General features: G+C 39.4%; 1 protein-coding gene across 1 annotated transcript in view; it reads right to left on the minus strand.

Annotated features, from left to right (window-relative positions):
• csmd2 (CUB and Sushi multiple domains 2) overlaps positions 1–27,001 on the minus strand; it is a 251,780-nt gene that overhangs the window by 121,997 nt on the left and 102,782 nt on the right. Inside the window, exons 6-9 of the mRNA XM_038725504.1 lie at positions 7,983–8,095; positions 4,765–4,842; positions 1,871–1,958; positions 581–705 (exon numbers count right to left, since the gene is read on the minus strand). Coding sequence (XP_038581432.1) covers positions 581–705; positions 1,871–1,958; positions 4,765–4,842; positions 7,983–8,095 — 404 coding nt within the window. The remainder of the gene's footprint in view (positions 1–580; positions 706–1,870; positions 1,959–4,764; positions 4,843–7,982; positions 8,096–27,001) is intronic.

The following is a 27,001-nucleotide window of genomic DNA, read 5'->3' on the forward strand; positions in this document are numbered from 1 at the left end:
GTTGTGAAGACAACGTTGACATAGCATCACTTTTTAAGCTCTAAGGGAACAGTACCACCAACTCAAAGTAAAATATAATGTCCTGCTCCAATGAATACACTTCATAAGCTAGATACTCATCAATTCAACCAATTATTGTACCAAAAGAAAAAGTCATGAATCAAATCTACTCTGATTAAATCATTTCATTGAGGCTGAAAACGAAACAGAGGCGCACATAAGAATCACGAATCCCTTACAGGAAGCCCGACAGCTCTTCCTTCCTGTCACACAATGGTCAGAAGTCAAGAAGACATGACTGATGGGCAGTACTATGCCAGCATGGCTAAACAGCAGGAAGCAAAATAATGCTGGACAAAGGTGAAAGTCAGGCCAGTCACAATGAAATGGTGAATATTGAAACAATAACATAGAGGAAAAATAAGAAAACAGACTGGGCACCTACACAAAATGACAGCACACTCACAAGCAAACACATTAACATCAGGGCACCTGAGTATGAAAATGGAAATGGAGGTCACATTGGCACTTCCTCCATTACACATGTGCATAGAAGGACAACACACATGTCAGTCCTTACCTCTGCAGATGGGCCGATCATCGCTCCAGCCTACATAGCTGTCTGTCACTCTGAGACAACTGATGCTCTTTGAGCCCTGAAGTTCATAACCCTCGTCGCAGGAAAAATGCACTGTGGCTCCTCGCCTGCAGTTAAATTGCATACAGGTAAAGCACATCAGCATTCACCTTTTCTGTAAAAAATCTCTATTTAGCAGTGGGAGTGCAGATGAGGCAGGGGTAAGGAAACAAACGTTTACTGGGGGGGGCATATATTTTGTTAGACCAGCTGTGATTTCTAAAAGTGCTGCTGCATTGTGGGAGGCAAATGTTACCAATTTGTCTGTGTTACAGTTGACCACTGAGAGACAACAGCTCTGACAGAAATGAAACTCTATAATCCCACCGGTAATACCCCCATCTCACAGAGGCAGCCTATTAGTGTGCAGTGGCTCAAATGGTAAGGTATTTGTTTTAGTGTACACATTTGTCTATCTGGTTTGGTTGCAGTGGGTTTATGGAGCATGACATTGGGTAATGTGCTCTATGCTGAAACACATTATAAGATGCAGTCCCTGATTTTTTTATATATGTAGCACCCAATAGTGTCCCCATATTCCAAAATGTCCTCCCAGCTCACTACTGATTAAAATTTGATTTTGGGACTGAATCTGAAAAAGCACAATTTCAGTACTGTGACATTTTTGACATTCTGAAATTCCCTGACTAATGAAGGTTGTCCACTTATTATAATAGTTAATTTTTGACATCTAAAAACTAAATTAGAAAAGGACTACATCCAAGACACGTTGGAAGTAGAACTAATTAAAACACGGATATTTTACCACAAGACAACTGAACTGACAACAAAGTACTGCAGGAGCACAATCTTAACAGCAAACTGTCAGAGCACTCTCATACCACTTACACAAGTTAATTAGGCCTTGACGATTAAATTAGAAAACTGAAACTCTTGTGTTGACGGTTGAAGTTACTTATTTGATGAATTGTGACAAAAGTCACATAAAAAAATTATGAGGCTCTTGATTGCAATAGCTGCAACAAAGTACAGGCAGACATTACCTTATATACTTGTATAGCTCAATGTCAAGGTGGAAAGCTAATTTAGCCAAGTTGGGTCATCACTTGTCTTAAAGAAAAGTAAGAAACCTGATAATATTTTTAAAAAATAAATAACTTACTGTCTGTTCGTCACATTGTGTCAATCAGCCTGTTCTTGTTCAGGAATCTATTCAAATTACACTTACCACTTAATTAACTGCTGCTAAAATCATCATCCTCTTTCTTTTACCTGAAGTCTGAGCCTTTTCTTTTTCCTCGATCTGGGGTCCCTGGGTCTGGACACATGTTGTGTCCCTGTGCTACACCCATCTGAGACACTAAAAGGAAAACACAGAGAGAAATAAAATGAGTAAAGTACAGATTGTTCAACAAAAGAAAGTCTAAATTAAATATTTGATCATGAAAATGTTTAATTTTGCCGCATTAAGTAAAATGTACATACTCTTGAGTCACACATTTTCACAAGCTAGTTGTAGTGCACTCACCTGGCCAGTGGGAAAATGGTAATGAAGACAGTCCTCTAACCACACCCCAACTTTATCAAGAGGAAATAACTGAACTGCCATTTGACAGGTGGCGGGACTCCACATAAGTTGCCTGTATTGCTCAAGTTTGGCTAGATGTCTATGTGAAAGTCTTTACAAACATGTTTCCTATAAGTAAGCAATATTAAGCCTGATTGTTATGAGTTTGTTTGTTGATTGCTTTCTGCCCTCTAGTGGTCAATGGTCACTTAATGCTATTGCATCTTTACAGATCACATTTAAAGATAAAAAGGTTGATGTGTGGTAACATCTGCTGTAGTCTTTTCCTTGTTGTCACACGAGCAGTGTTATATTTGCACTGCACAATCCTTTCTTACCAAGTACATTATATCCCAGTGCACATTCCTGGTGGTGTTCTGTTCCATCATGTCACTGGGTGCAAAACAGTGGAAGGTAGAGTGGCAAAAGGGGTCAAATAAACTTGGCCAACCAGGGGAGCCCATCTGACTGACTGGGAGGGGTCAAAGGTCTGCAGGGCCATAGCAAGGTGACACCTGCTCATTGGCTAGGGTCCCAATGTGAGGCAAGACAGCAATTAATTTAAAACAAGGCTTACTGGTGTCAGCAGAGGCAATAAAAGAAATGGCAGCATAAAAGAATAATGTTAAAGTTATTGTTGACTAAACAGAGGAGGAGGACAATGTTGACAATCTCAGGAATGTGTGACTGTGATGTCAGGTTATTCACATCTTCATAGGAGATACTGTTTGGCTTAATACCCCAAAACAAAACTATATTTGATGCAAACATCTTAAGGTTAAGAATTCAATGAAAAATCCATATTGGATTACAGCAGCAAACAGTTATTTAGTGACAGAAATGCAGTCTAGCAATTCAGGCGTTTGGTGGTAGGGTTGGGAGTGGTAATTTAATTTAAGTATTGTCATTTAGGGGATCTTTTATTTATCGCATACTGGGGCAAAAGTTGCTTTAGATGTGAAGAAAGAATACCAGTATCAAATGCTACAAGCTGATCCATTAATACATTTAAATAGATTATTCATTTGATGAGGTCCAAATAGTAAGTTAAGAAGATGTCCTTAGTTTTAATGATTTTGACAGTTTATGGGGAGAATTTTTTTTTATGATTTTCACTTGAAAACACACTTTCCATAATGTGCCTGTATCTCCATTAGTTGTCACAGGCAGCCAAAATGAGAAATAAAATAAAATAATGGAGACAGGAAAATGTAAAGTGGAAAAAGGCGAAAATAAAATGCATTAAAGCAATGCAAATAACAGGAAAGAAGAAAAGGGACATTTCTGAGACATACAGATTAAAAGCAAAAGATAAAGTGGGAAGTAGAAGTGGATAAAATGAATTGTAAATGGCCTTGAGGCAGGATTATCATTAATGCAACTCTATTTTTTGTTGAACAGGTTGTTCTTAAACCCTTCGACATCCATCTCCTTGTGTCACTCTAGTAGTCACTCCAGTCGGGTGAATCATGGCTGTGAAGCTGTTAATGTTACAGATGCTCAAAGAAAGTTGAATGGGATAATGAACAGTGAGCTCAGACAGAGCGGGAGACAGAACAAGGGCAAGGAAGACTGCAATGGCGAAAAGAGGAACCAATGCAATTACTGCTGTCCATTTGCTACAAGAACTGCATCTCTAGCACAGACTGTGCGTCCTTTGTGTCTGTCAGCATTCACCCCGTTTTCTGCCCAAGGAGTAGAGGAACAAATGTTTAAATGACTTTGAACAAGAGTTGAGACAGGTTAAGAGCTGAAAAGGACTGTCTGGCATCTTCTCCAATAGAATGACACAGAAGTTGTGGAAATGGCATGCTTGACTCACTTGTTTAAGTAAATTTATGCAAGGACATATGAAGTTCAATTCCCACAGCAGCTATACTTGCTGCTTATGATTGAGAACAATACTTAAACCCTTAACAGTACTGTAGACTAGGGGTGGGAATCACCAGAGGCCCCACGATACGATATTATCACGATATTTATGTTGCGATTAGATTTTATTGCGATTTTAAATATATTGAGATATATTGCAATTTATTACCTTTTTCCAACTTCCAATTAGGTCCCTAAAGTCAAACTTTGTCAACATCTGTTTATCTAAAAAGATACATTTCTCTGTTTGGTCCTGTTAAGTTTTCTAGTGGACTAAAAAAGCAATAGATTTCATTATTCTAGTACCAAAAAGTTAAAACTCCCATCTGCAATTTATATAATAAAATATCGATACTTGGCATCCGTGTATCGATACAGTATTGCCATTGCAAATATCACGATACTATGCTGTATCGATTTTTCCCCCCACCCCTACTGTAGACTTATACCATGATAGCCACTGGTGTCAGTCTGCAGTTCAGTGAGAAAAAGCTTTGCATTGGTAGCTAGTGGACAGCTGAGGCCATTCCGTGAGTGATATACTTAGATATAGAAACTTTTCTCAAGCCAAAAGTTATGCTTGCTTTCCTATGACGATGCCAAATTTGAATGCATTCCATTTTGCAACATTGTGCCTGTTCTTCAAATGCATCTTTTTAAGGGAAAGGTTGAGTGAAACTTTTCATTCCAGGCCAGTTTATTTGCAAAACTCTGTTGACACACTTACACACTGATATCTTGTGGTGGTTGTCTTTGCTAGGCAACATCTTTACACCCCGAGACTTAAGTTCAGTCATCTTCTTCACTGTAGAGGAAAACAAAATAGAGAGACATATAAGTCAGCAGAAGTTGCAATAATGACGCCCACACATTTCAACAGTGGCTAAATGTCTGCAGCAGACACAGTATATAATATATACTGTTCCATACACCCACTCCGTCTATGTTCACAGCAGTTTTGACAAAGCAATTAAATAAAGTCCTGCCCAAATAAGAAAATGACAATGATAAAATCCACCTTTAAAGGATCTAGGTAAACTGTAAAAGGTATAAATTTAGTTTAGCTCAACAACGTACAATTTCTTTGCAATCTTGTGGATAGAAGGGCGCAGGGAATTAAATTATTAGGATTATTAGAAGGTAGGGTATGTGAGGAGCTAAACCACTGATTTCTATTAGTGCTGGGCAATGATTAAATTTTTTTTAGCGCGATTAATCGAATGATTTTCTGCGATTAATTGTGATTAATCATGTAGTTATGCACAAAATTGAATGATGAATTCTAAATTAGTGTATTGCGCACTTTTAGTTTAAATGTACTGCTGTATACCAAAAGTGACAAATAACATGTAGTTGCAAACACTTAAAACAAATAAGGTGCTTTTTACCAGCAGTATTCCCTTTACACAGTAGCAATAAAATATTTCTTGTAAATCTAAATCTAAACATTAATGTAATCAAATCAAATATTAAACCAAAGCTATTTGCCTCTGCCAGGGCATTACCTTTTATCTAGCTTGTTAAAGCAAGATAATTAGATTAGAGACCAGAGCCACGATCATAACATAACAGGCACCTTCTGAGCAACAGGTTACCATATGAATCTGTTTTCTTGTTTTTTTTCTGAACAGCTATCAGCAGAAACATTTTTCTTTTATCAGGGAGCAGCAGAAACAGTCTGTGTTCAGTAGCAAGTGTCCCTGTTAGAGTGAGGTGAAGGCGTCGCCTCACGCACATGCCGAAGTTGAAGTGTCTTGAACTTTTTGTACGCGACATGCAGCACAAATCATTGGAAGAGAGACTGATCCTCGTTGTTTGTGAGTTTCCAGAATCTATTACTGTTTACTAAATAGGAAATCACCAGGAGGGAATTCGCATGGCAGAGCCGCAAAACTAGATGCAGGCCTATCAGGTAAAGTTATGTATAATTTAAGTATAACTTAAGTTAAATAGGCTACAGCTGTGTAGCGCACAGAAGCCATTTCCTTTTTTAATCTCCATAGAGCGCCTGCTGTTTACTCGCAGAGTGCTTGTCTCCCTTTCTGATCACCGGAGCACAGAGCAACCGAGCAAGCGACTACGTTGTGATTTTAAGGACATTCCTAAGACCGACATCTTCCCCAATACTAATCAGCATGCAGTGTGTAGCTATCCACTTCACTGTGGCATTTGTTCGCTTGTCTGGCTTTTGTATCCAACGTAGTCTGCCAAAGCCTCCTCTACTGCTTGTTTGGGTGGATGATTTGCAGGCTGATCAACATCCCACCCCTCCCATGAGTGACCCGTGGTTTGACTGTATGTGTATTCAGAGCCAGTAAGCAATGGACTTTCAAAATAATGATAATAAAAACTGCGTTAAGGTACGATAAAATTATTTTTGCGTTAATTAATTTGTTGATGCGATAACACGTGAATGTGCCCAGCCCTACTTTCTATAGAAAAAAAAAGATGAAATTTAAATTGAGTTTCATGATAATTGCAGAGAAAATAAAAAAACAAAGCCATCATGGCAAAGAAAGAGGCTCATCAAAATGCATATTTATTCATCAATTTCAAAAACACGATCAGCATTGTTGGCGCGCCCCTTCACACTCATCCTATTTAATTACTCTGACGGTTCCTGACAATGGAACTTTACTTGGTTGCGCGAATGTGTTTTTATCCTTTGCTCCGATTCAGCTTCATTGTAATTCAAAGCTAATCTGAGTCATGTGTCAAAACGTCTGTTTATGATGTGCCTGGAATAAAAATCACAATAAAGAAGCTCTTTTCAGATATGTTCCCCTTGTGATAAAAGCAGGAAAAAAGGTATCATCATGTTTCTAGTAAGGCAAGTGAGCTATTAGATGATGGGCTGTTTCCTGCACCACGTAACACGAAGGACACTGAAGAAGAAAATAAAATAAATAGAACCAAAGAACATATTCAACCAACAGTCATGTCATCACTCCAACATGCTGCTGTTGTTGAATCATGGGAACTGTCATGATGAGAATGGCTGGTGCGGGATGAAAGAGTCGGTGTTTAATCTAATTAAAGTATTAGTCCCCCCCGTTTCTCTCTGATCTTCTAAACATATTTATCATTGAACCTGTAAACCCATAGGCTCAATGCATTTTCTTTTCCATATTCTTCATCCCTCTCTCTTTTTCCTTCTTTTTTCTCTCTTCTCTCTCTAATCTCATCGTTTCTAAGATTCCCAGTGGATGGCTGGAGGTGAGATCTTCTTTTTTTTGCTCATCCCTTCTTAGAGCTGACCCCTGAACTTTCAAGAGTAATGGGAAGGGAAATGGATACAAGAGAGACAGATTTAGGATTTAGTGTGTGTGTGTGTGTGTGTGTGTGTTTCTGAATGTTTGTACAATTGTGTAGCACTCTGAAAGCAATCACAACTCTTCTGTCGCTACATGCCCGTACAGTTTAAAAGCTGGCAAAATCTTGAAATACGTCATAAGAATTTAAGAAAATGTACACTTGCTTTCACTAGCAACAAGATGAATGATTTTAGTCTAGCAAGCTGAATTATTTTCTTTATTGGCCTTGATAACATGTTAATAGTTTCCCTGTTCATGTTGAATGGTGAATGGTGTGAGTTCATCCACTACGGAGTTCATGTGTTTCATTTCAGGGCTGTCAGTAACTAGATTTTTATTAATTCCGGAGTCAAAGTGGGAAACTATGAACTATGGCCACTGTATGACTAAGCAGAACTATGTTCTGATTATGGCACCAGAGAAAAGTTCAGTAGGTCACCATTAATATAAGGATTTATTCCAGGGCTGACTAAGACTATTTAAGTCAAATATCATGGAAATCCATCAATGATTGGAGTTATGCTTATCTGTACAAAGTTAAGCCACACACACAAGATAGTTGAGAATTTGATCTTATCGTAAATTAAATCCTTTGAAAATATCAAATGATCAAATCCACTCTTTCTCTTACCTTGGTACTGGGCGCTGAAACCTCTCAACTTGTGGTTGCCATCGGAGGTAAAGTGCAGTCGAAGCCAATTCTTGCTGCTAATAATGGGTGAGGGAAGGTTGGGTCCAGTGAACCTGTGGACACAGAGACAGACGGAAGAGTGCCTTAAATTATTAAGCCTGTTAGCACATGAGCGTGTTAACATGCAAATGAGAATGTAGCAGATTGCACACTGCAGTAAAATTTAGCATAAATTTATGGCTAAAGGCTAGCATCTGAGGCATCGGTCTAAGCACTGATACACTTCCTTAGTAAAAGAATCTGCCTGTTTCTCTATCATCTCTTATTCACTCTATCAATTGCCATTTCAAGAGAGGTTTGTGCTTACTTGTGCCACAAAGCAATTATGCAATCCATCAGATTTCCAATAAAGTCAAGCCCAATGGCAGACAATATATTGCAGAGGCTGGCAGAACCTGCCAGTCTTTCGAGTGATTGTCTTGTTTGTTTATGGTAATTATACTAATGTTTCAAAATTAATGTGGCAATGACTTCGAGATGTTAAAATGCTTCACCTTTATGATCTATTAAAGGAAAGGGTCTGGTACTCAAGGGGAACTGTAATGTTAACGACTCTTAACCAAACCGTGGCACAATAAAAAATGAGACCCGCATTGGCATTTGCATTGGGAAAGGACACTCCTTTTATTGCTTTGAAAAAGCAAAAGTGAATTAATACTTCACAAACAGTTATAATGCCTCCTGATCTGTATGGTAATGAGGGTTGTTGCTTAGCAGGCACTTTTTCAGTCGTTAAAACCCAAATCATTTGGGAACACAATATGTTTCCAGCACGCACACACTCATGTACACACACACCTATGTGTGTGCACCTATACGCTTAGGCAGACATTTGCACAGGCGTGTGCATGAATTCCAATTCCTCATCTGTAAATTACATTTCCCCAACACCTCCAAGCAGCTCTCATTAATACCACTGGAAAAAAAACATGGGCACAGAAAAAAAGCAAAGAGAAAGCAATTGAAAATTTGATAAAATAATTAAATAAACCTGTGACAGAAAGGAAGAAAAATGTATGAGACTTATTTTGCAAGCTAATAACTACTCTTCTTTGAATGCAAAAACATTCTTGTGTTCTGATGCCACAGGGAAAAAGTATAAAACAGCTTTAAGCATACAGCCCCAACCAAAAAAGACAGGGATCTACTAGGAAGATATATTTAGTTTAGTGAGAGTGTTTGGTGGGGATACGTGACTGACTGCACTGTAGAGCTCTCCTAAGATCAATTAAAAGCGTGCAGGTTTATGGATGTAGAAAGGATTAGCTTTCATTTTGATGAAAACAGACCACCCTTCGTTTATACTGTAGGTAGTAGTAAGCTATCGCTGCAGTGGGGCCACAGCCTCACTGTATAGTAGTTTCCATTAGTTCAGCTGAAGTCACCTGGAGGGTCGGAGAGAGAGAGTGAAAAGGATTTTTGAAAGAGTTTTAGGCAGCAGGTAGGACAAAGCGCAAGGGAGAAATAAGACAATGAGAAAAGAGAGATGGTAGATCAAAATGTCAGTGATTTGGCTTTTTTAGCCACACTGCGGGCAGACATCAGGAAAATGGAGCAGAGAGTAGAAAAGAAAGTATGTCACTGATGAAGCTTAAATAATTCTCTTGTCTCGCAAAGCTGCTTCCAGCGTGTAGCTGGTCTGCCCGTCATTCCCTCACTTGTAAGACAGTGATGCCAATGACCTCAACCCTTTGTTAAGAGATTTCCACTGAAGCAAGCATTCACCAGTCAAACAGTCATGTTCAAGACAGAAAAGGTTAAGGTCAAGGTCAGGATCACGGCTGGGGTTGACCCTATTTCCTACCCAGATGAAGGGGTGTTAACCTCTCAGTTCACTAAATGAGACAGACCAACCGTACACTGGGTTGTTAAAGCAATAAAATGAAAGGTTTCATGAAACAGCTTTAGGTATTACCAAAACTGTCTTAGTATATACCTAATCTGCCTTTTAAGCAAATATGATTGCCAACAGGTCAGGTTACTGTATTATTAGTTCTAACTCTTGTTTGTGAATTTCCTTCACTGAATATAAATTATACACACACACACACACACACACACACACACACACACACACACACACACACACACACACACACACACACGTTATTGGCAGTCTCTTTTATATTTTCATATTGGGCATAATTAAGTTATTTATCTGACCAGATCATAATTTTTTCCCTTAATTGTGGTGTGCCCTGGAGACTGCATGGTATAATGAAAATAAGGTGGAAATGTGAAGCCACGTCGTACGACACTGGCCTTGATTTAAAACGGCATGTCCAAGACTGATAAAGTGAACCTGCATGCCTCAGGAGATGCTTTATCACTTAAGAGAAAGGGAAAGATGAAGCATTGAGGGGGCTCATGTAGTGTCTGGCACATGTGCATTTGGAGTGGTACTACTAGGACAGAGAGCGCCAGAATCACCTCTGGCTCTAAGCTGGGTCCCAAGACAGCTCAAAGTCCTGGGTACTAAATATTACACTATGAATTACAGTATATGATCCCCACAACCCAGATGCAAACACCAGTGCCAAGATTTTAATGCAAAGTGCTCTGTTCGGTTGTGATGAGTTACCCCCCTTTACACCACAGGGACAAACTGCAAGCAGTGGCAGAGGATAAGAAACTGATGGGTTTGCCAAGGACTCGGCAATTCATAAATATGGGATAAGAAATGAACAGCCACCATAAATATCAATTTGATCAAATGTCACCTCTGCCTTTTCCCATTTCACTGTCAACCCCATTTTTTTGCTAAAAACATTAAAGTTTTAGGTTGAAAGTGACCATGGGAAGCAACAGAAAGTGGAAGCTGACTGAGGTCTCCTGAAGGGTGTTGTGGCAACTTCTAGTTCCTTTTTACCTCACCCTCTCGTGCTCTCTCTGTTTGGCTGACCATATTAGATTTTATGCGGAATTGTCTTGAGAGTGCAGTGCTAAATCAGTTTCCATTTCCAGGGCCCCAAAGCTCCTCAGTCTGAGTCAGACTTTTGATGATTGTCCAAGAAATGTATTTTGGGCAGCAAGGCAAGGTGATGGAGGCAGTCAGTGGTTTTCTTGACTAAAGGGACTAAGCTGTGAACCACACATTGACACAGCTCTCTGAAAAACAGCTAGGTTTTAATGTAGCTCTTTTACTTCCATTTACATTGCATGTCACCAACATTCATAAAATACATGAAATGGTTTAATGGTTACACAACTTTAAAGGCAACATCAGATTTCTGGATATCTGGGGTAAGAATTGCAAATCCTTGTTGCTTAGACTTGTCGTATTCACTGTCATATCACTTTTGAGGGTCTTAGGAACACAAGACCAGTCGAAATCCATTTACGTAACACTAGTACAGAGGTACTTTCCATACTGATGTGATGTGACTCATTAAATTGGTAATGCATTTCGGGATTTTGAACAAAGGTCATCGTCATCAGGCAATTCGGCAACCCCTCCCCAGTGTAATGAGTCTTTTTTTGCTTTATATATATCGTTTCATGTCATCTGTTTTCTGTTCAAGGGCCAAGTTACTCTATGAATAATCATTAAAGGGCGGAGTTTAGGTGTCAAAGGTGACTAACTCCCCATTAGGATCAAACACTTTACATTTCCGTTCAGCGCATGAATTCATTGTGGCATCTAATGAGTATATATGCGCTCAGGCGTGTCTGCCCGCATGCAACAGGGAAAGGGCCAATTCCGGACGAAGAACGTCCCTGTTAATTGTAGCTACTTAGGCAGATCAATCAGAGTTCTGCTCAGTATGCAGGTCCTGGTCTGTACAGCAGACTGGGGGTCACAGTGACTTTAAAGCCAAAACTTTCAGCATTTAATGAGACTATATGAATTATAGCACAGGCCAGCCTATCCAGATGTACATGCAGGCACACACATGCAGACATCCCCAGCAGCAACCATTCACAGTAACAAACAAAGAAAGAATCTGCAGCTATAAAATTCTCTCTTTATCTCTCTCTCTCTGTAACACACACACACACACACACACACACACACACACACACACACACACACACACACTATTTCACATACAGACACGCAACATCCTGAGGTAAAACTAATCTTTGTGGAAGACCCTTAAGTCCAGAATGGCAGTATTAAAGGGCTGGCAGTGGAGCTGTGTGACCTTCAGATGTAACCGAGAACAGACACACTGAGGGTTTGAATGAACCACCAGAGCCCCCTGCTCCAAACAACATAGAACCCCCAACACTGTTCAGTAATTTCTTCAAATAACAACCACCCAAGCAGTAAAAACCATCAACCTTACACAACACTTTAAGCCAAAGTATTAAGAGAGGCCTTTGGAGCAGTTCTGTCTCAAGGGACCATGCTGCACTGGACTAAAGCTCTGAGTGCAAAAACAAGGCAAAGCAGAGGAGGTTGAAACCTCCACTGGCCAAGACAGTAAAACTGCAAACCCATCAGAGCCAACATGCCCACTTTTCCTTCAAACTCTATGGTCCGACAGAGCCAAAATGTCTGTTCTTCCACCTCTCTCAGCCCTCATGTATTATTCATGGTCAGACCTCTGGCCACATCAGAAAGCCTTGTTAAATCTTCTGAGGGATTCCTTTCTTCCTCTTCCCACAACTCATTTCCAGCCCTCACAGAACATATAATATGGACACTGATTGAAAGAAATTTCCTTTTGGGAACAACAACGCACCAGCCTTCATCTTGGCTCTCTTTGCCTTTTTCTTTTCTTTCCCCCCATTTTATAATTTTTTCAAGGTATTGTGAACCCACATGGTCATGCCATGATCTTGCCATCCATAACCAATCGTCAAACACTCTCAGAACTCTTTTTCAAAGACAGGAAAATATGAGGGTGACATTGCTTTGATTGAGGATATACTCTTCCAATTTTAATACCCATGCAAATTAAAACTTATCGTATTGGCTACTGTGCCATGCTGTTTGATTTCTTGAACCAAAGAGAAATGTATAGTAACCACATCAGCACAAGTCTCTAGCTGAATAAGTGAGAACTGATTTTCCTTATAAGAACATAGTATTCACATCAAATAATGTGTCATGTCTGTCAGGGACATCAGCATAGTTTGGGGTATGGCAAAGATCACACTGTCAGAGTGGTGTGTAGAGAAAGACTGTCAGGTGAAGAACAGGTTTAAGTCAAGTCAGCAACAATTCTGGATGGTACTGATAAGTATAACATTTCATTTCTGTGGTTGATTTGGATTGCAATAATTAACAACTTATATGAAAGTTAGAATATACTGTACCAAAGTAAAGCTCTCAGGAGTGACTGTGGTCAACTTAAGACCAAACCCTTTATCCACTCAAACTGATGCCTTGCATTGATACCTGGCTTTTGTTTTGCTTTCATTTGGTTCAGTCACAATCTGTAACAGCACACTGTAATCATTTCATAAAATAATAAAGAATTTAGTGCCACTTGTTCCACAATTGATCCCAGCATCAGTGTGCTTTATTACTCTTGTTCAAAAAGTCAAGGTGGATGTAGGCAAAGTCAAAGAGAACAAAACAACAGTTCTGAACTGCTATCGAATGGACTGTGGAACAACGCTGATTAGGAAACCATACAGAGCTTAATGGCTTAGATTATTGAATGTTTGCCTTCAATAAAATGACCCACACAGGCACAAATGGCTTGTTTTACTGGGATGAAGCAAAAGACAAATACAGACATTGTCAAACAAGCAGCTATTCTCTCCATATTTTCCATTCTCTTCAATTTCTGTCAAACCCAGCTGACATGACGCTTCACCATCATCACCAAGGATGGCTGCTGAAGTCACACACACACGCATCCCTAATACATAAACACACAAATGTATACACCATCAATCAAAACACGCATCTCAAAACAATATGTGCACTTCTCAATGGGTGTAATCGTCCGCAGGCTTTATTGGATCTGTGGTTAACGGGAGAAAAACAAATGAGTTTCCAAGGTCACTCTTAAAAGCGGCAGTTATAATTGAGCCCTCCCTGTAGATCTATCAAACACAACAATAAACAAATGCCAATAATATCCTAGGGCCGATTACAGGGACATCATCCTTCTCTTGTACAGGAGGCTGGAGTAGATACAGAAGGAGAGAAAGACACCACGACCAACACAGCAACCATCACAGTGTGACGGAGAAAAGCCAGGTAGAGAAGCAGTAAGTCAACACAAAAGTAAAGGGAATGAAAGAAATCATAATGAGTATTTTTATAATAAATCATTCTCAAGGTTGAAACATACTGTGACTGCATTTAGTATGTGCAATTCAAAAATCCATATCCCACTACCATCAAAGCTCACTGAAAGATTCTGACAACAGCACTTCCAATGTTAGTGCAGCAGATTAGTAAAAAATCGTTCACTTTGGTATACAAGCATGAAATTTGGCACAGATACTCTCTAAGGGCCACTATTTTGGAAAAAGGCATTGGCCACTCAAAAATTCAATATGGCGGCCTATTTTCAAGATGGCCGCCATTGCTATTCAGTGCTATTCAAACAGTGATCCAAGCATAAAATTTGATACAAATACTCTTTAAAGAACATGTTAATGGAAAAAGATGCTTGTCCCTCAAAATTTCAAGATGGTCGGCATTTTTAAAGATGGCCACCGTTCCTGTCGAATATGAATTATTTCAATTGTTCAAATGGTGATGCAAGCATAAAATTAGGCAGAAATACTCTTCAAGGAACACTCTTTTGGAAAAAGGTATGTGCCAATAAAAAATTCAACATGGAGACCTTTTCCAAGATGGCTGTCATTTCGGTAGTATGTACACTGATGCACACATGCATGTTAGCAAAAATACTCTAACGGCCACACTTTTAGAAAAAGGCAATCGCAAAAATTTAACATCAATTTTTCAAGGTGGGTGTTGTTTTAATAGTGTACACTGTTGGGACTGAGTTAAAAGGAAGGATTGAAAAAACATAAGTTCTATTATTTTTTATTTATTTTTTAAAATGTTTTATTAATTAATTAATTAATTAATTTATATTCACATTTTTACCAGCTCAAAGGCCTTGTGGTTAGAGTGTCCAACCTGAGATTGAAAGGTTGTGCCCTGCCGAGTCATAATAAAGACTGTTAAAAATGGTAGCCAATGCCTCCCTGCTTGGCAGTCAACAAGTGTTGTATTGGGGGCAACATATCCAGGAAGGTGTACATATGCATCACGGTCCAGAATCAGGAAATCGGCTCTCGGCCCATTGCAAGGCTACTTACTTTTTTATTCACATTTGCAATTGCACTGTGCAAGTGAAACCCAATCTAAAACATTTGCATCTTCCACGGCACTCTGATTTGCAGCCACACTTGGCTAGTTGTTCACAACTTTGTGCAACTGGTGCATTTGCTGTCCAGAAGACCCCCCATTGTTCTCTCTGCTTCTGGCTGACATTGGGTTGCTTGACCCCATATGCAGCTTGCCTGGTATGCAGCACGTTTAGTGTGTTGAAGCAGAGCTGCTCTTGTTGGAGGAATGGCTTAATATGGCCTCTGCTTTTGGGCAAACATGTCAAGTCTAGCCTCATCTACACTAACAGCTGTGCTTGATCGATCATACAGCAGGACCACAAACTTCTCAAGGATCTCCATGTCACTATTAGTCAGAACAGGAGAGTATTGACTTAGTTTGCTGAAGATGAGAGAGGACTCAGGGAAAATGTCCCAGGTTTGCCAGGCAGTCTTTTTGCCTTTGTTGCGAAAGGCTAGTATCACAACCTGTAAAGGCGTGAAAGAATAGAATGCCTTTGGTCTTAACCGGCCCAATAACATGGTACAGGTCATGAACACCAATCCACCGTAGGCTCACACCATGCCCAAATGGAACAGCTGCTGGAGACCAAGATCCTGGAGGGATGGGAAGATGCTCAGTGCTATAACAAGAATATCAGTGTCATTGGCTTTGATCATTATGGATTTGCTGCCCTCCACTGTGGCATGTTTGGCATGTACAAAGATGCGGCTATCAGCTTTCTCAAACATTTGTCTAGACGATCGAGACAGGTTTCAGATGTACTCAAGACATCAGGTCCCTTGGTTACAACAACTATGTTTGGCACAGTCATTTGCGCAATCTTGTCAGCCAGAAAGTGGAAGAGGTCAGTTTTGTTATCATTATGTCTCAGGAAATAGCGGCAATTTGATGGAACTTTATTCTTGTTTGTCACTTGGCGTCAACCTCCCTCGCCTCGCTCTTGTTTCCATTTTGAGGCTTGATGGATTGTACACATCAAACACATGTGTGCTCTTGTACTTCATGGCATAAGCATGTATACTGCGTAGAACATCCAGTGCTGCATAGTCCTCAAATGTCTTCGATTTTTTTGGTGGTAGTGTATGGACCAAAGCTGAACCATCTATGATGATGACTTCAGTGTCTGGTTCTTTTTCTGGGGATGTGATGTAGGTTTCAAGGATGGAGGCCAGCTGCGATTTCTGGCAAGCATAAAGTTTTCCACCATCACTCAGTGCAGCGGGGTAGGGCTGATTCTCATGTTGGAAGAACTCCTGCAGGTCACATTCTCTGCTCTGACAGGAGATAGAGTTTGGAGAATAGTTGGCAATCCTCCTTCACCAACTTCTGCTTTGATTGCTCAACAGCAGCGGTTTCTTGGCTGAATAAGTCGACTCTATTTCTCTTGATTGGATCATAGAAAGTGGTTGGGTTCTCTTGCAGACCTTGTGCAAAGTCCTGGGTTTTTGTCTGTCCCTTCTTAAGGTGTGTCTGTAGGAGTTCAGCAGAGCTGGGATTCGCAATATCTCTTGTGTCTATAAAATACAGATCACACCATAGTTGGTGTTGTTGCTGGCAAAGAAGTATGGAATCAGCTCACTCATTGCCTCACAGTAAAGACTAAAATTAGTATACATTCAGGTATGGGATACAACTAAGATCGGGTCACCTACACCTAGCACGATCACTCATCCAGTGCCATTTAAGTCCCGTGTGATCTGTACACCTTCCAGGTAAGCATACATTAACAAGTCATGTATTGCCCCGCTTACCCTTGGCTCGGCTCTCCCACGCTGGCACAACCTGTCAATTCAGGTGCGGTTATCTAACTAACTACATCTATTACTAGTTAATTGATGAGGGGCTGTTAGACAGCATTTGGGACACTAAACTTAGCTATACTATTACTACCAGTCAATAACTACAGTGTAAGTAAAACTAGATCAGCTGACAGTGAACCCCATGCTGAGTTCCACAGCAGTGAAGTTACCAGTGTGCCCTGGTTGTGTAATGACGTTCACTCTATTAAACAAAACCTTCACATTAAATTGAGCTCTGACAGAAATGGTGGCCATCTTGAAAATGGTCGCCATCTTGAATTTTTGAGTGGCACACACCTTTTTCCATGATAATGTTCCTTGAAGAATATTTGTACCAAATGGCGATGCTATTATGATAGCATCACCATTTGAAAAAAAGATGCAAGGATTCAAGAAAAATGGCGGCCATCTTGAAAAATGATTACCATCTTGAATTTTTGAGGGACAAGCACCGTTTTCCAAAAAAACAAATGTTATGCCTACATCACTGCTTGAACGATTGATATAATGAGTATTTGACAGAAATAGCGGCCATCTTGAAAAAATGACCGCCATGTTGAATTTTTGGGTGGCCAATGCCTTTTTCCCAAAAAGTGACCCTTAGAGAGTATCTGTGCCAAATTTGATGCTTCTATACCAATTTGAACAATTCTCTTGAAATATGCAATTAATCTGCTGCACTATGTTGAACTAGTTACATTTCTCCCCAACCAGCAAGCTATGCTCTGTAACTGCACAGAAGCCAGTATAGGCTTCAATGACCCACAGAACCATTGTAAACTGAAGCCTTAGAGAAATTGCTTTGACACTTCTTTCAAAGAAACCAAAATCAACAGTACCTTTCAACATTATTTTATCTAACTAACAAGCATTGCTTGTGTAGCCCCGACCTGATATAGCTCATATCATGATACAGCCTACAACTCCGCTGTTATTCAAAATCTATTTCAACACACAAAATAAATAGAAATCCAACTGTTAACATGTATGTTACATTCTGACAATGTATGCTCTTATGTTGCTAAATATATACTGCAGAAAGTTGGACGACTTTCCACCCTCAAACATCTCTCCAGCCAAGCAACCTACACGCTGAAAATAGTTACCCAAAAGTTACCCTAACCTGGTCGCTAACTGTATAAACAGAAACACCTTTACCTTTTCTTTTGCTAGACTTTTGCCATTTTTGCCTCACCACATGCAAAACAAGTTACCCCCAACACTATTTTGCAAGGGCACTGTCACTGCATCCTGGGTGTGTGATTGGTTTAAAGAAATACAAACAAGTGAGAACATTTTTTCCCCTGCACCATAATGATTATAGATTCAGCCAGGCCTTTCTCACACAGCACAGTGCTTAAACAAAGTGTGGAGATATGTCTGGCTATGCAAGACTAGATAATAATAAATATAAAATAAGAAACCATACCAAAGTATGGCTCCATCTGGCCACACCTATGAATAAATTTTGGGGGCGCCAATGCACTGGTTGCCTGCTCCAAACGCCATGAAAAACGCTTGCTTCACAAATGTGAACACCTTATATAAAGCATATTTGTGTGCAACACAAGTTCCAAAATTATCATATCCTACATTCAGCTTTTTTCACTTGTAATAACATTAAGAACTGAAGAGTCAACAAATGAACAATTTCTCTTTCCCTCCTTTTCCTTATTTGTTGCTTTACCCCCTTGTGGTTTGTGTGCACGAGCTGTTAGTTTTTCAGAGTGAGTCTGAGATGACGCAGTATGCAAGGAGACAGGTGAAACCATGCTCATGTTATTGAACCTGGCAACACTGTCAAATCTCAAAACACACAATGTATTCCCTTGATACAAGGGCATGTTAGGAGAGGAGCATCAGGGAGGTTTTGCATGCATCCGTATTTATTTATATATGCATGTGATCATGTTTCAACAGAAATTAAAGAGAATTTAATGTCAGAAGCTAGCATGTCCTTACCAAATTGCTAATAATGAATGCACAATAAAGCACTCGAGTAAAACATATATAAATGATTTTTTTAATTATTTTTGAGGTTCATGTGGTCATTAAATGCATGCATGATTTAACAGGAGCCCATTAGTAACAGAAACTTACTGGCATTCATAAAACTAAATGGCATTTAAACGTACGTTGCTATACAATCTGCTCCTGTGCACTTTTTATAATGGAGGCACTGAATAGTGCATAGTCAGAATTTTCCCTTTAAAACAAAAACCCCCAAGGCTCCCACGTATTAAAGGGTAGTACAGTACATAAAGGTCGACAAAGTATAAAACAAGCTAATTAACTTCAAGTGGAGAAAATATACACAAGTTTTAACAACCATTAGATCCATCTGTTTATTTTGAAGGGCTATTTGTGAGGAATTCAAATGGTTATTCTTTTATTTGACCCCATCTTACTTGACTCCACACACTAATCCTTACACAACACTGTGCTTGAATCAGAAGAGAATGAGTGTGAGAAAATAGACTAGCAGAGGATTTATGAGGGGGAGACATTTTTACCACACCAAAGTGCTTGGGGGAAAAAAACCCATCCACCATGTCTGTACTGGTACATCATTTTGGGATTCAATGGCTACCATCCACACACTTCAATTTTACTCTAAATCACCCACTCCAATATACATGTACTATTTTAGCTCTTGCATCTCCTGCAATGGTCTCCTTATTTTTTACTATTGTTAGGTATCAGTGATTCCTTACTCCCACAATTCCCACAGCACTGCTTTTTTTGGCACCTTTTCAGATGGACTCTGAAGAGGCTCTCTGAACTGAAAAAATAAGACTAAAACTCCATTTTGTGCTACAACCAACATGGATGCAATGACATTTTTGTCAAGTCCATTTTGTGTTCTTGCACCTGTTTGAGGGTCTAAATGCTCCCCCTTGCACCAAGGAGGGTGGAGTGAGTAACTGATTATGCAGGTGGTGCAGTGCAGTTTTTGAACGCTTTTTGGCAAGAAACTGTGCTCACATTATCACCTACTCAGACGAATTCTAATCACTAAAGCAAGCACATGGAGCAATGTATACGGCTTTCATTGCTGTAGGGCACAAGGTGACCTCTCCAAATGGCTTTAAAAGACACTTACATGTATGCGGAATTGTAAGATTTTTGTTTTAATATAAAAATTAAAATGACTATCAATACATTTTAAAATGCAACAAAGGCACAGCCTGAGTGGATGGCTTATTCTTAACAATAATGTTATCCACAATAGTCTGTAGGATGTATAACATTCTTTCCCTTTTAGTTGATTAAATCCCTGATGTTATCATGCAGGAGAGGGAAAGTGTATGTCCCTTTTGTTGTCTCTAATTTGAGGGATGCACTGCACACAGGTCATGCGAGAAAATTTAAATGAAATACATATTATTTTACTACCAGGTAAGGTAGTAATGTAGTCAGCCTTGAAATTATTCCTTTTTTTCCAATGTGTGCATCCTTATTCATGGTCAGGAATTACAGTGTCTCCAGAAATGTACAACTTAAAAATAGAAATTATCTGCTCTTGGAGATGTATATTTGTTCCTTGCAACTCTGCTTTTTGAGAAGAAAATCTATTTTCTCCTCAAGGAAGTCGGCTTCTTCCAGCGCATTAGGAAACTGTCTGCTGCTTTTAAACCAAATGAGAGGAGTTGATTTGATTTCAGCTTCTTTTCCAGTTTGTGCTGTACTGCAACCACATCACGACTGTGTCTTTACTCACGGCACATGTATGTTTCTGCCACGGGTTACGACTGCGCTTGCTTACAGTAAAATCAGATTTACAACATTGTGATACCTCAAAATCATAAAATCATACAACACAGTTTTTACACACACCAGCTTATTTACAGACTAACTCTAACTTTGAGCTGGATGAAATGAATAAATACCATGAAATTGAACGGCTACATTTCTGACCAATGATTTTGCCATATATGAAATAACCACTCAGCTCACCACTTTGCAAATCTAGTTTATTGGCCATGTCCCACTGGGGAACTGAGCTAAAGGACAGAGGTGAGGTGTCAAAGCTGTAAAGTAAAAGCCTTCTACATAAGCATGATGATTCAACACAGCCAGGACATGAAGGCAAACAGCCAGTCTTAATGTTACTCTATATTGATCATGTAGCAAAGCCACAATGCCTGAAAATGAGCAAATTTAATCTATAGTTATTACTTAGTGTATTACTCTGGCCTTGAGGCAAAACTAAAACTGATCTCATAACAGTCATCTATTTATGTGATGGTCTTTCAGATGGACAATGTAATTATCAATCAGTTTTGATGCCAGAGTCTAAAGCTTAAATAGCTTCTTATAATCTTTCTTCACCATTTTCTAATTTTTAGTGTAGCCCTTTTGGTATAATGCTTATTTAAACTCAAAGCTTGTCTCAGCTTATAAATTAAAAGTGATTTGCCTATCCTGATTGTTAAGCCACTTCTTTGGCTGTCTCCTGCATGTGGTAATGAGCCACTCAGACAAGCTGGAAAAGCATAGTGGATGAACCCCAGATGGACATCTGGTATCCCACTTGCTCCCCTCTTTCATCTCATCCAGACTCCTCTGTCCCTTGTGGCATTGCTTACTCAATGCCCAACCATGTTAAAGTACATCTCTCTTTCTCTACGTCTTGATAAAGTATACAACTCTAGTTGGTTTATCTTTTTTTTCTGATCCAATACTATCTGACTGAGGTTGTGAGGATCGATACAAGCTTTGAGACTGCCAAAACGGGAGGATGGCAAATGTGGGAGAAAGATGGCTTTGTGGTGGGAGGAAGACAGTAAGAAAGAAACAGGCAAGAGATGAGTAGCTTCCGGAGTACATAAGAATGAGTCATCCAGGCACAAAGAGCTGCCAAAACTCAACCACAACCTCTACTTTCATTGCCTCTTGTTCCGCATTGTCCCTCCTGCTGTCCACCCACAGTAGTTTCTCAGGAGCTGCATATATTAGTTTTCTTTTAATTAGTTTGAGGGTCGCTGACAAAGTCATTCTATTGTGAACCCATCCAGAAGATTCTTCCTAATGCATGAAGTGAAAAGTATGGGATGCAAAAAAAGACAGAAGGCCTTTATTCCACCCCTGTGTTCGCTGGCCCTTTGTCTGGCTTCCACAGTTACTTTTTTAGAGATTAGCGTTTGTTCTCTATCTTTTGCTTTTGCTCTCTGTAATCCCTCCCTGTGTCTTACTCCGCTGCTCCATGCCTACTTTTGGGACAATGTGCAATGCAAATGGTTGCCACATTCAGTATTATCTGGTATGTCTCTCTCTTTCTCAAACACAAGAATCAGAAGAAAGAAAAGACGATGAGATATGAAATGGCAGTGAATTGCGCGCCTTTTATGTCCTACATTTGGGGGCTGCAGACTGGTTAGGGTAAGAAGTAGGCTACACACGCATGCAGACAGTTGGATCTGAACGCAGGCAGGTGTTCTCACACATTTGGTCACATCAAAAAACATAAAAAAGCATACGCAATTGTAGGGATGCATAATGAGGGATATGTGCAGACACAAAAGTCCAGATGTTCAATGACATTTAGCAAAACAATCATTTATCACTGTGGATTAATTATCACTTAATGTTATTAGACAAAAAATGACATACTCTCAAGTCACTTGAGCCCAATTTGGGCTTGTAGGTGTGCTTTGCTCTCAATCTCTTCAAAGAAATTGTTGATCCTTCTTTCACGTGTCTCACTAAACTTCAAACACACTGAGTAGAATTAAGCCTCTGTTTTGTGGGCAAAGTGGAAGTGGGCCAAGTTCTCCTCCATTATACAGCAGAGAGCAAAGATATTCACCCTAGCTGATGGAGCCTGATCTTGTTTTCCATTAGCCTTTAATGTCTAAAACTATTCGGGGAAGATTGCATGCGCTCATATAGGTTTTTTTATGGTTATAAACTTTATTCGGCTTCAAAGGCATTAAGGTCTATTTCATGTGTTTCTGCTTTATTTTCTTTTATTGCCCGGTGTTGAGAGAAAAAGATCGCAGGTAAATATTAAAGTCATCAATCAAGTAAAGTAGGAAGAGAAAGGATGGGAAACACCTTGAGGTAGAAGAGAAGAGCTATCTTTTATACATCACCTATGGCCATGACCGATTTGTCGTAAAACCACCATCCAATTAAAAGAGGTCTCTCCATCTGCTTCCTCCTGAGTCAGCACTGACCTTTCAACCCACCCCACCTTAGCCATGATATATCCACTGCCTATTCTCATTGCAGGTGTGTTTATTATACAGATGATGGAAAGTACCATTTAACTACCTGAGCTTATATAGACAACACAGTAATACAAGGAAATGTAACTGTATACATTATATATCATAGATGTGTGAATGTGTGTGTTACTTAATGTAACAGCCACAGTTAGTCATACCCAAATGCCATTACCCTTTGTCATTGTGTTCTCAGATGGTGTGTAAATATGAAGAGTGGTGCTGTACAGCTAAACTATAAAAATGCTTTACTTTCGTATACTTTTAGATAATGAGCACAGATATGTGGAACAAAAACAGGCCTAAACACAGCACTAAACAACAACCATAAACAACAACCATAAAAGGTTACTGTGCATGTATGGAATGAGTCAGTTGCTGTGCTTGACTGGTTAAATATAGCTCTGTATGAATTAACAGTAATTGCCTGAACAGAATTCAGACACAAAGCTCTGACCGTGGATGACTCTGCGTCTGAGCCATGTCATTTGCTTGTTCACATTTTCCATCTTCACCAGTCTCGTAACAAAAAATATATATATTTATCATGGGCAAAAGCTACTGCATTTGCATCTCAGCTGAGGACAGTGGTGTAATTACTAACCTTATAATGATTTAAAGCTAAAAATTGTGCAAAGTCAGCCTTAAATTCCGCCTTGCATTGTCACTTTTCAAAGATAAATTATCTACTCAGAGATAAACACTTAACCACACATTAGAGGTACAACTCTGAAGAGGTAAACATAAGGGGTTAGTAAAAAGTTTGCATCTGCTTTTAGCCAATCTCAGAGGGACACATAATGCTTTTTCGCTGTCACTGACAAAGTTACACCCTACTGTAGGATATATATAAAATGTAGGTCCATGGAGGACATTGCAGTGGTTGCAGTATGTGGGCAGACACATCGTCCCCATCCTCATTCCCTCACTGTGTGGATTAATGAAGCCTTAATAGCCCATGTCATTAGGCTGGGTGGCCACTGACTAGACTGCAATACCATGGAGATTCTTTCATAATAACATACTGTAGGCCAATATATATAGATATAAAGCAGAGAGTAAGTCCAGGATGCTGACATCAGATTCCCAAAGGATCTGTCAATTCAGAGGAGATCTCTGTCAATCCAAGTGGACATTTAAGAGACAAGTACATCAAGCATCGCCTGTCCAACCTTGAATTCCATCTCCATCCACGGGCTGCTAGCCGCTGATACAATGATACTCAAAACGGCGTAAACATGCCATCATTTTACAACAATTACCCTAGAGTCGTTAGAGTGGAAATAAATAAATCATTCCTTTGACAGTATGCATACACAATCACATGAACATCAGAGTAGGCCCACACACACACACACAAACCTGGGCCAGGAAGGCACACAAACACGCTAAGAGACACACACACACAGACAAACTAACTATGTTAAATGACTGGTATTAATCACCCTTCTCTGTCTCTGTGGTTATTATGAACACATTAATCAGCAGCATGTCTGCCAGCTGGAATTGAGCAAGCCAGGCAGAACAAGGGATGGAGGAGAATGAGTTAAGTAAAGAGGTGCAAGAGTTGAGAAAAACAATGGAAGGCGTAAAGTTGGGTTTGTTGCTTCTGTAAGACCAGAGAAAATTTAATGCCACTCTGGGTGGAAATAGCAAAGACAGTAAGAGTGTAATAAGAGCAGCGGTTCAAAATAGATTGGAGCAACACCAACCTTCAGTGCCCCTCAGCAACACTTGTGTATCATACATTAGGAGAAGGAGGTTTTGGTGTGTATACAAATTCAGCTTTCTTCAATCAAAGAACTTGCCTACAAAGGGTGCAATGAGACAGTCCACTTACAGTCTGTTAGAATCCACCATGCAGAGCTCACAGTTAGACACAGTCAAAATAGTTCTGACAAAACTTGATATAGAAAAATAATACAATTTTTAAAAATACCTCATTAATTCTTTGTTAGTGTTTCCAGTTTCCCTTAGTTTCAATAGTAGTTTGTGTAATAGATGTTGGTGTAAAATGCAAATACCAGACACTTTTGAATGAATAAATAAATCAGGAAGCACGTCCTTGTTTTGCATTGGAAAAAAAAAAAAAAAAAGACCTATATATATACATACACATATATATACATACACATACATACACATATATATACATACACATACATACACATATATATACATATACATACACACACGGAGATAAATAACAAATGTCTAAACTTCGTTGGACTAAAATTACCCAGAAACCTAAGGCGCATAAACCATGTATTCTATAGCAGGCGATGGTGAATACTGCTGTTGATATTTAAATGTAACATGAATAAGAACACAGACAAACAGATGCAGAATCATTCTAGGAGCCTTCAAGGTGAAGCAAAGACATGCCTGCTTGAGTTGTAAATGCTTCAACTTGAGTGAAAATGTATATTTATTCAAAGTTGCATGAGTACACAATTGTACAGCGATAAGAACAGACCTTAAAGCTGTCCTTAACTCTTATATTCTGATTTTCTTATCACACAATCCATTGTTACTGGTCCATTTATGTGTAAAAACACATTGCCTTACTGTATACTGTATGTATGCATGCACCACGTATCCAAAGAGGCAGACATTTACATGCACACACAGTTACAGCTGAAGTTTTTTGCACTGGTGTTTGGTGACAGCTGTCTGCCTGCTATGCACTACATCACTCAGCTTACATTCTCATCACTAGATTATTTAATTTAGCAACAAGCTTTTAAGTCGTCACAGTACTCATCTGCTAAACAAACAAACTTTACTTACCTTGCTCAAAATAGCTCAACATAAAGTGCACAATAGCTGATATTCATTTCTACTTCGAAATTCTAAATGATAAGGTGCCATAAGGAGAATGACAGCAGTAACATCAGTTAATTGGGACAGGAGTAGCCTAATGGCAGCACAATGGCAGCGCTGACGTTAATCTCTCTCTCATTAATATTGGAGCCCCAAGCAGGAAGCACTTATCTTACTCACTCAGCATCAGTATTCAGTGTATAATTCAACAAACTTACAAAAATAAAATAAAATTACAAAATGCACTTCTTTATAATCAGAGGTAAGACAGTAATGTATAGCAACATGATAACTAAGACACAATTCTTCTGAAATATATCTACCAGTTTATACTGTGTGAGTCATGCAGAGAAAACTTTTGCGCTATATATGAATCATCATTTAAAACTCATTACTGTGTGGCAAAGGAACCAGCAGATTTCTACACAGCCTGCACTTGTCTACTGGCATGTCACCGCTGAGAGCTGAGAGTCAAAAGGAATTCAAAGGCAAATCATGCATTCTTTAATCTTCTGACATAAAGGAGAGTAGTTGTTACAGCTAGGGTGCATTGCGTGGAGGCAACACGGCCCACTTACTCAAGCTGCTTGATCAGTACTTGAAGGCATGTTATGGTATGGTGTGTCCTGGACAGGACAGCAAGGTCTGTCAAATGGTGGTCACAGTGAAAACAATCATGGGTCAAGAAAAAATTATGCAGTAGAATTGTAAACGTAGCTATGGAAACACTGCAGCATACATCCATAGAATAATTTTGTACAGCATGTACTTGAGCCCCCTTATATGGAGACTAAATTATGGTACAAAATATCTTTCATGTATTTGATACCTCTAGGC

This window comes from Micropterus salmoides, unplaced genomic scaffold (genome assembly GCF_014851395.1).
Source record: "Micropterus salmoides isolate LMB-PRFRI ecotype aquatic unplaced genomic scaffold, ASM1485139v1 Ms_hic_scaffold_17, whole genome shotgun sequence".
Taxonomy (NCBI): domain Eukaryota; kingdom Metazoa; phylum Chordata; class Actinopteri; order Centrarchiformes; family Centrarchidae; genus Micropterus; species Micropterus salmoides.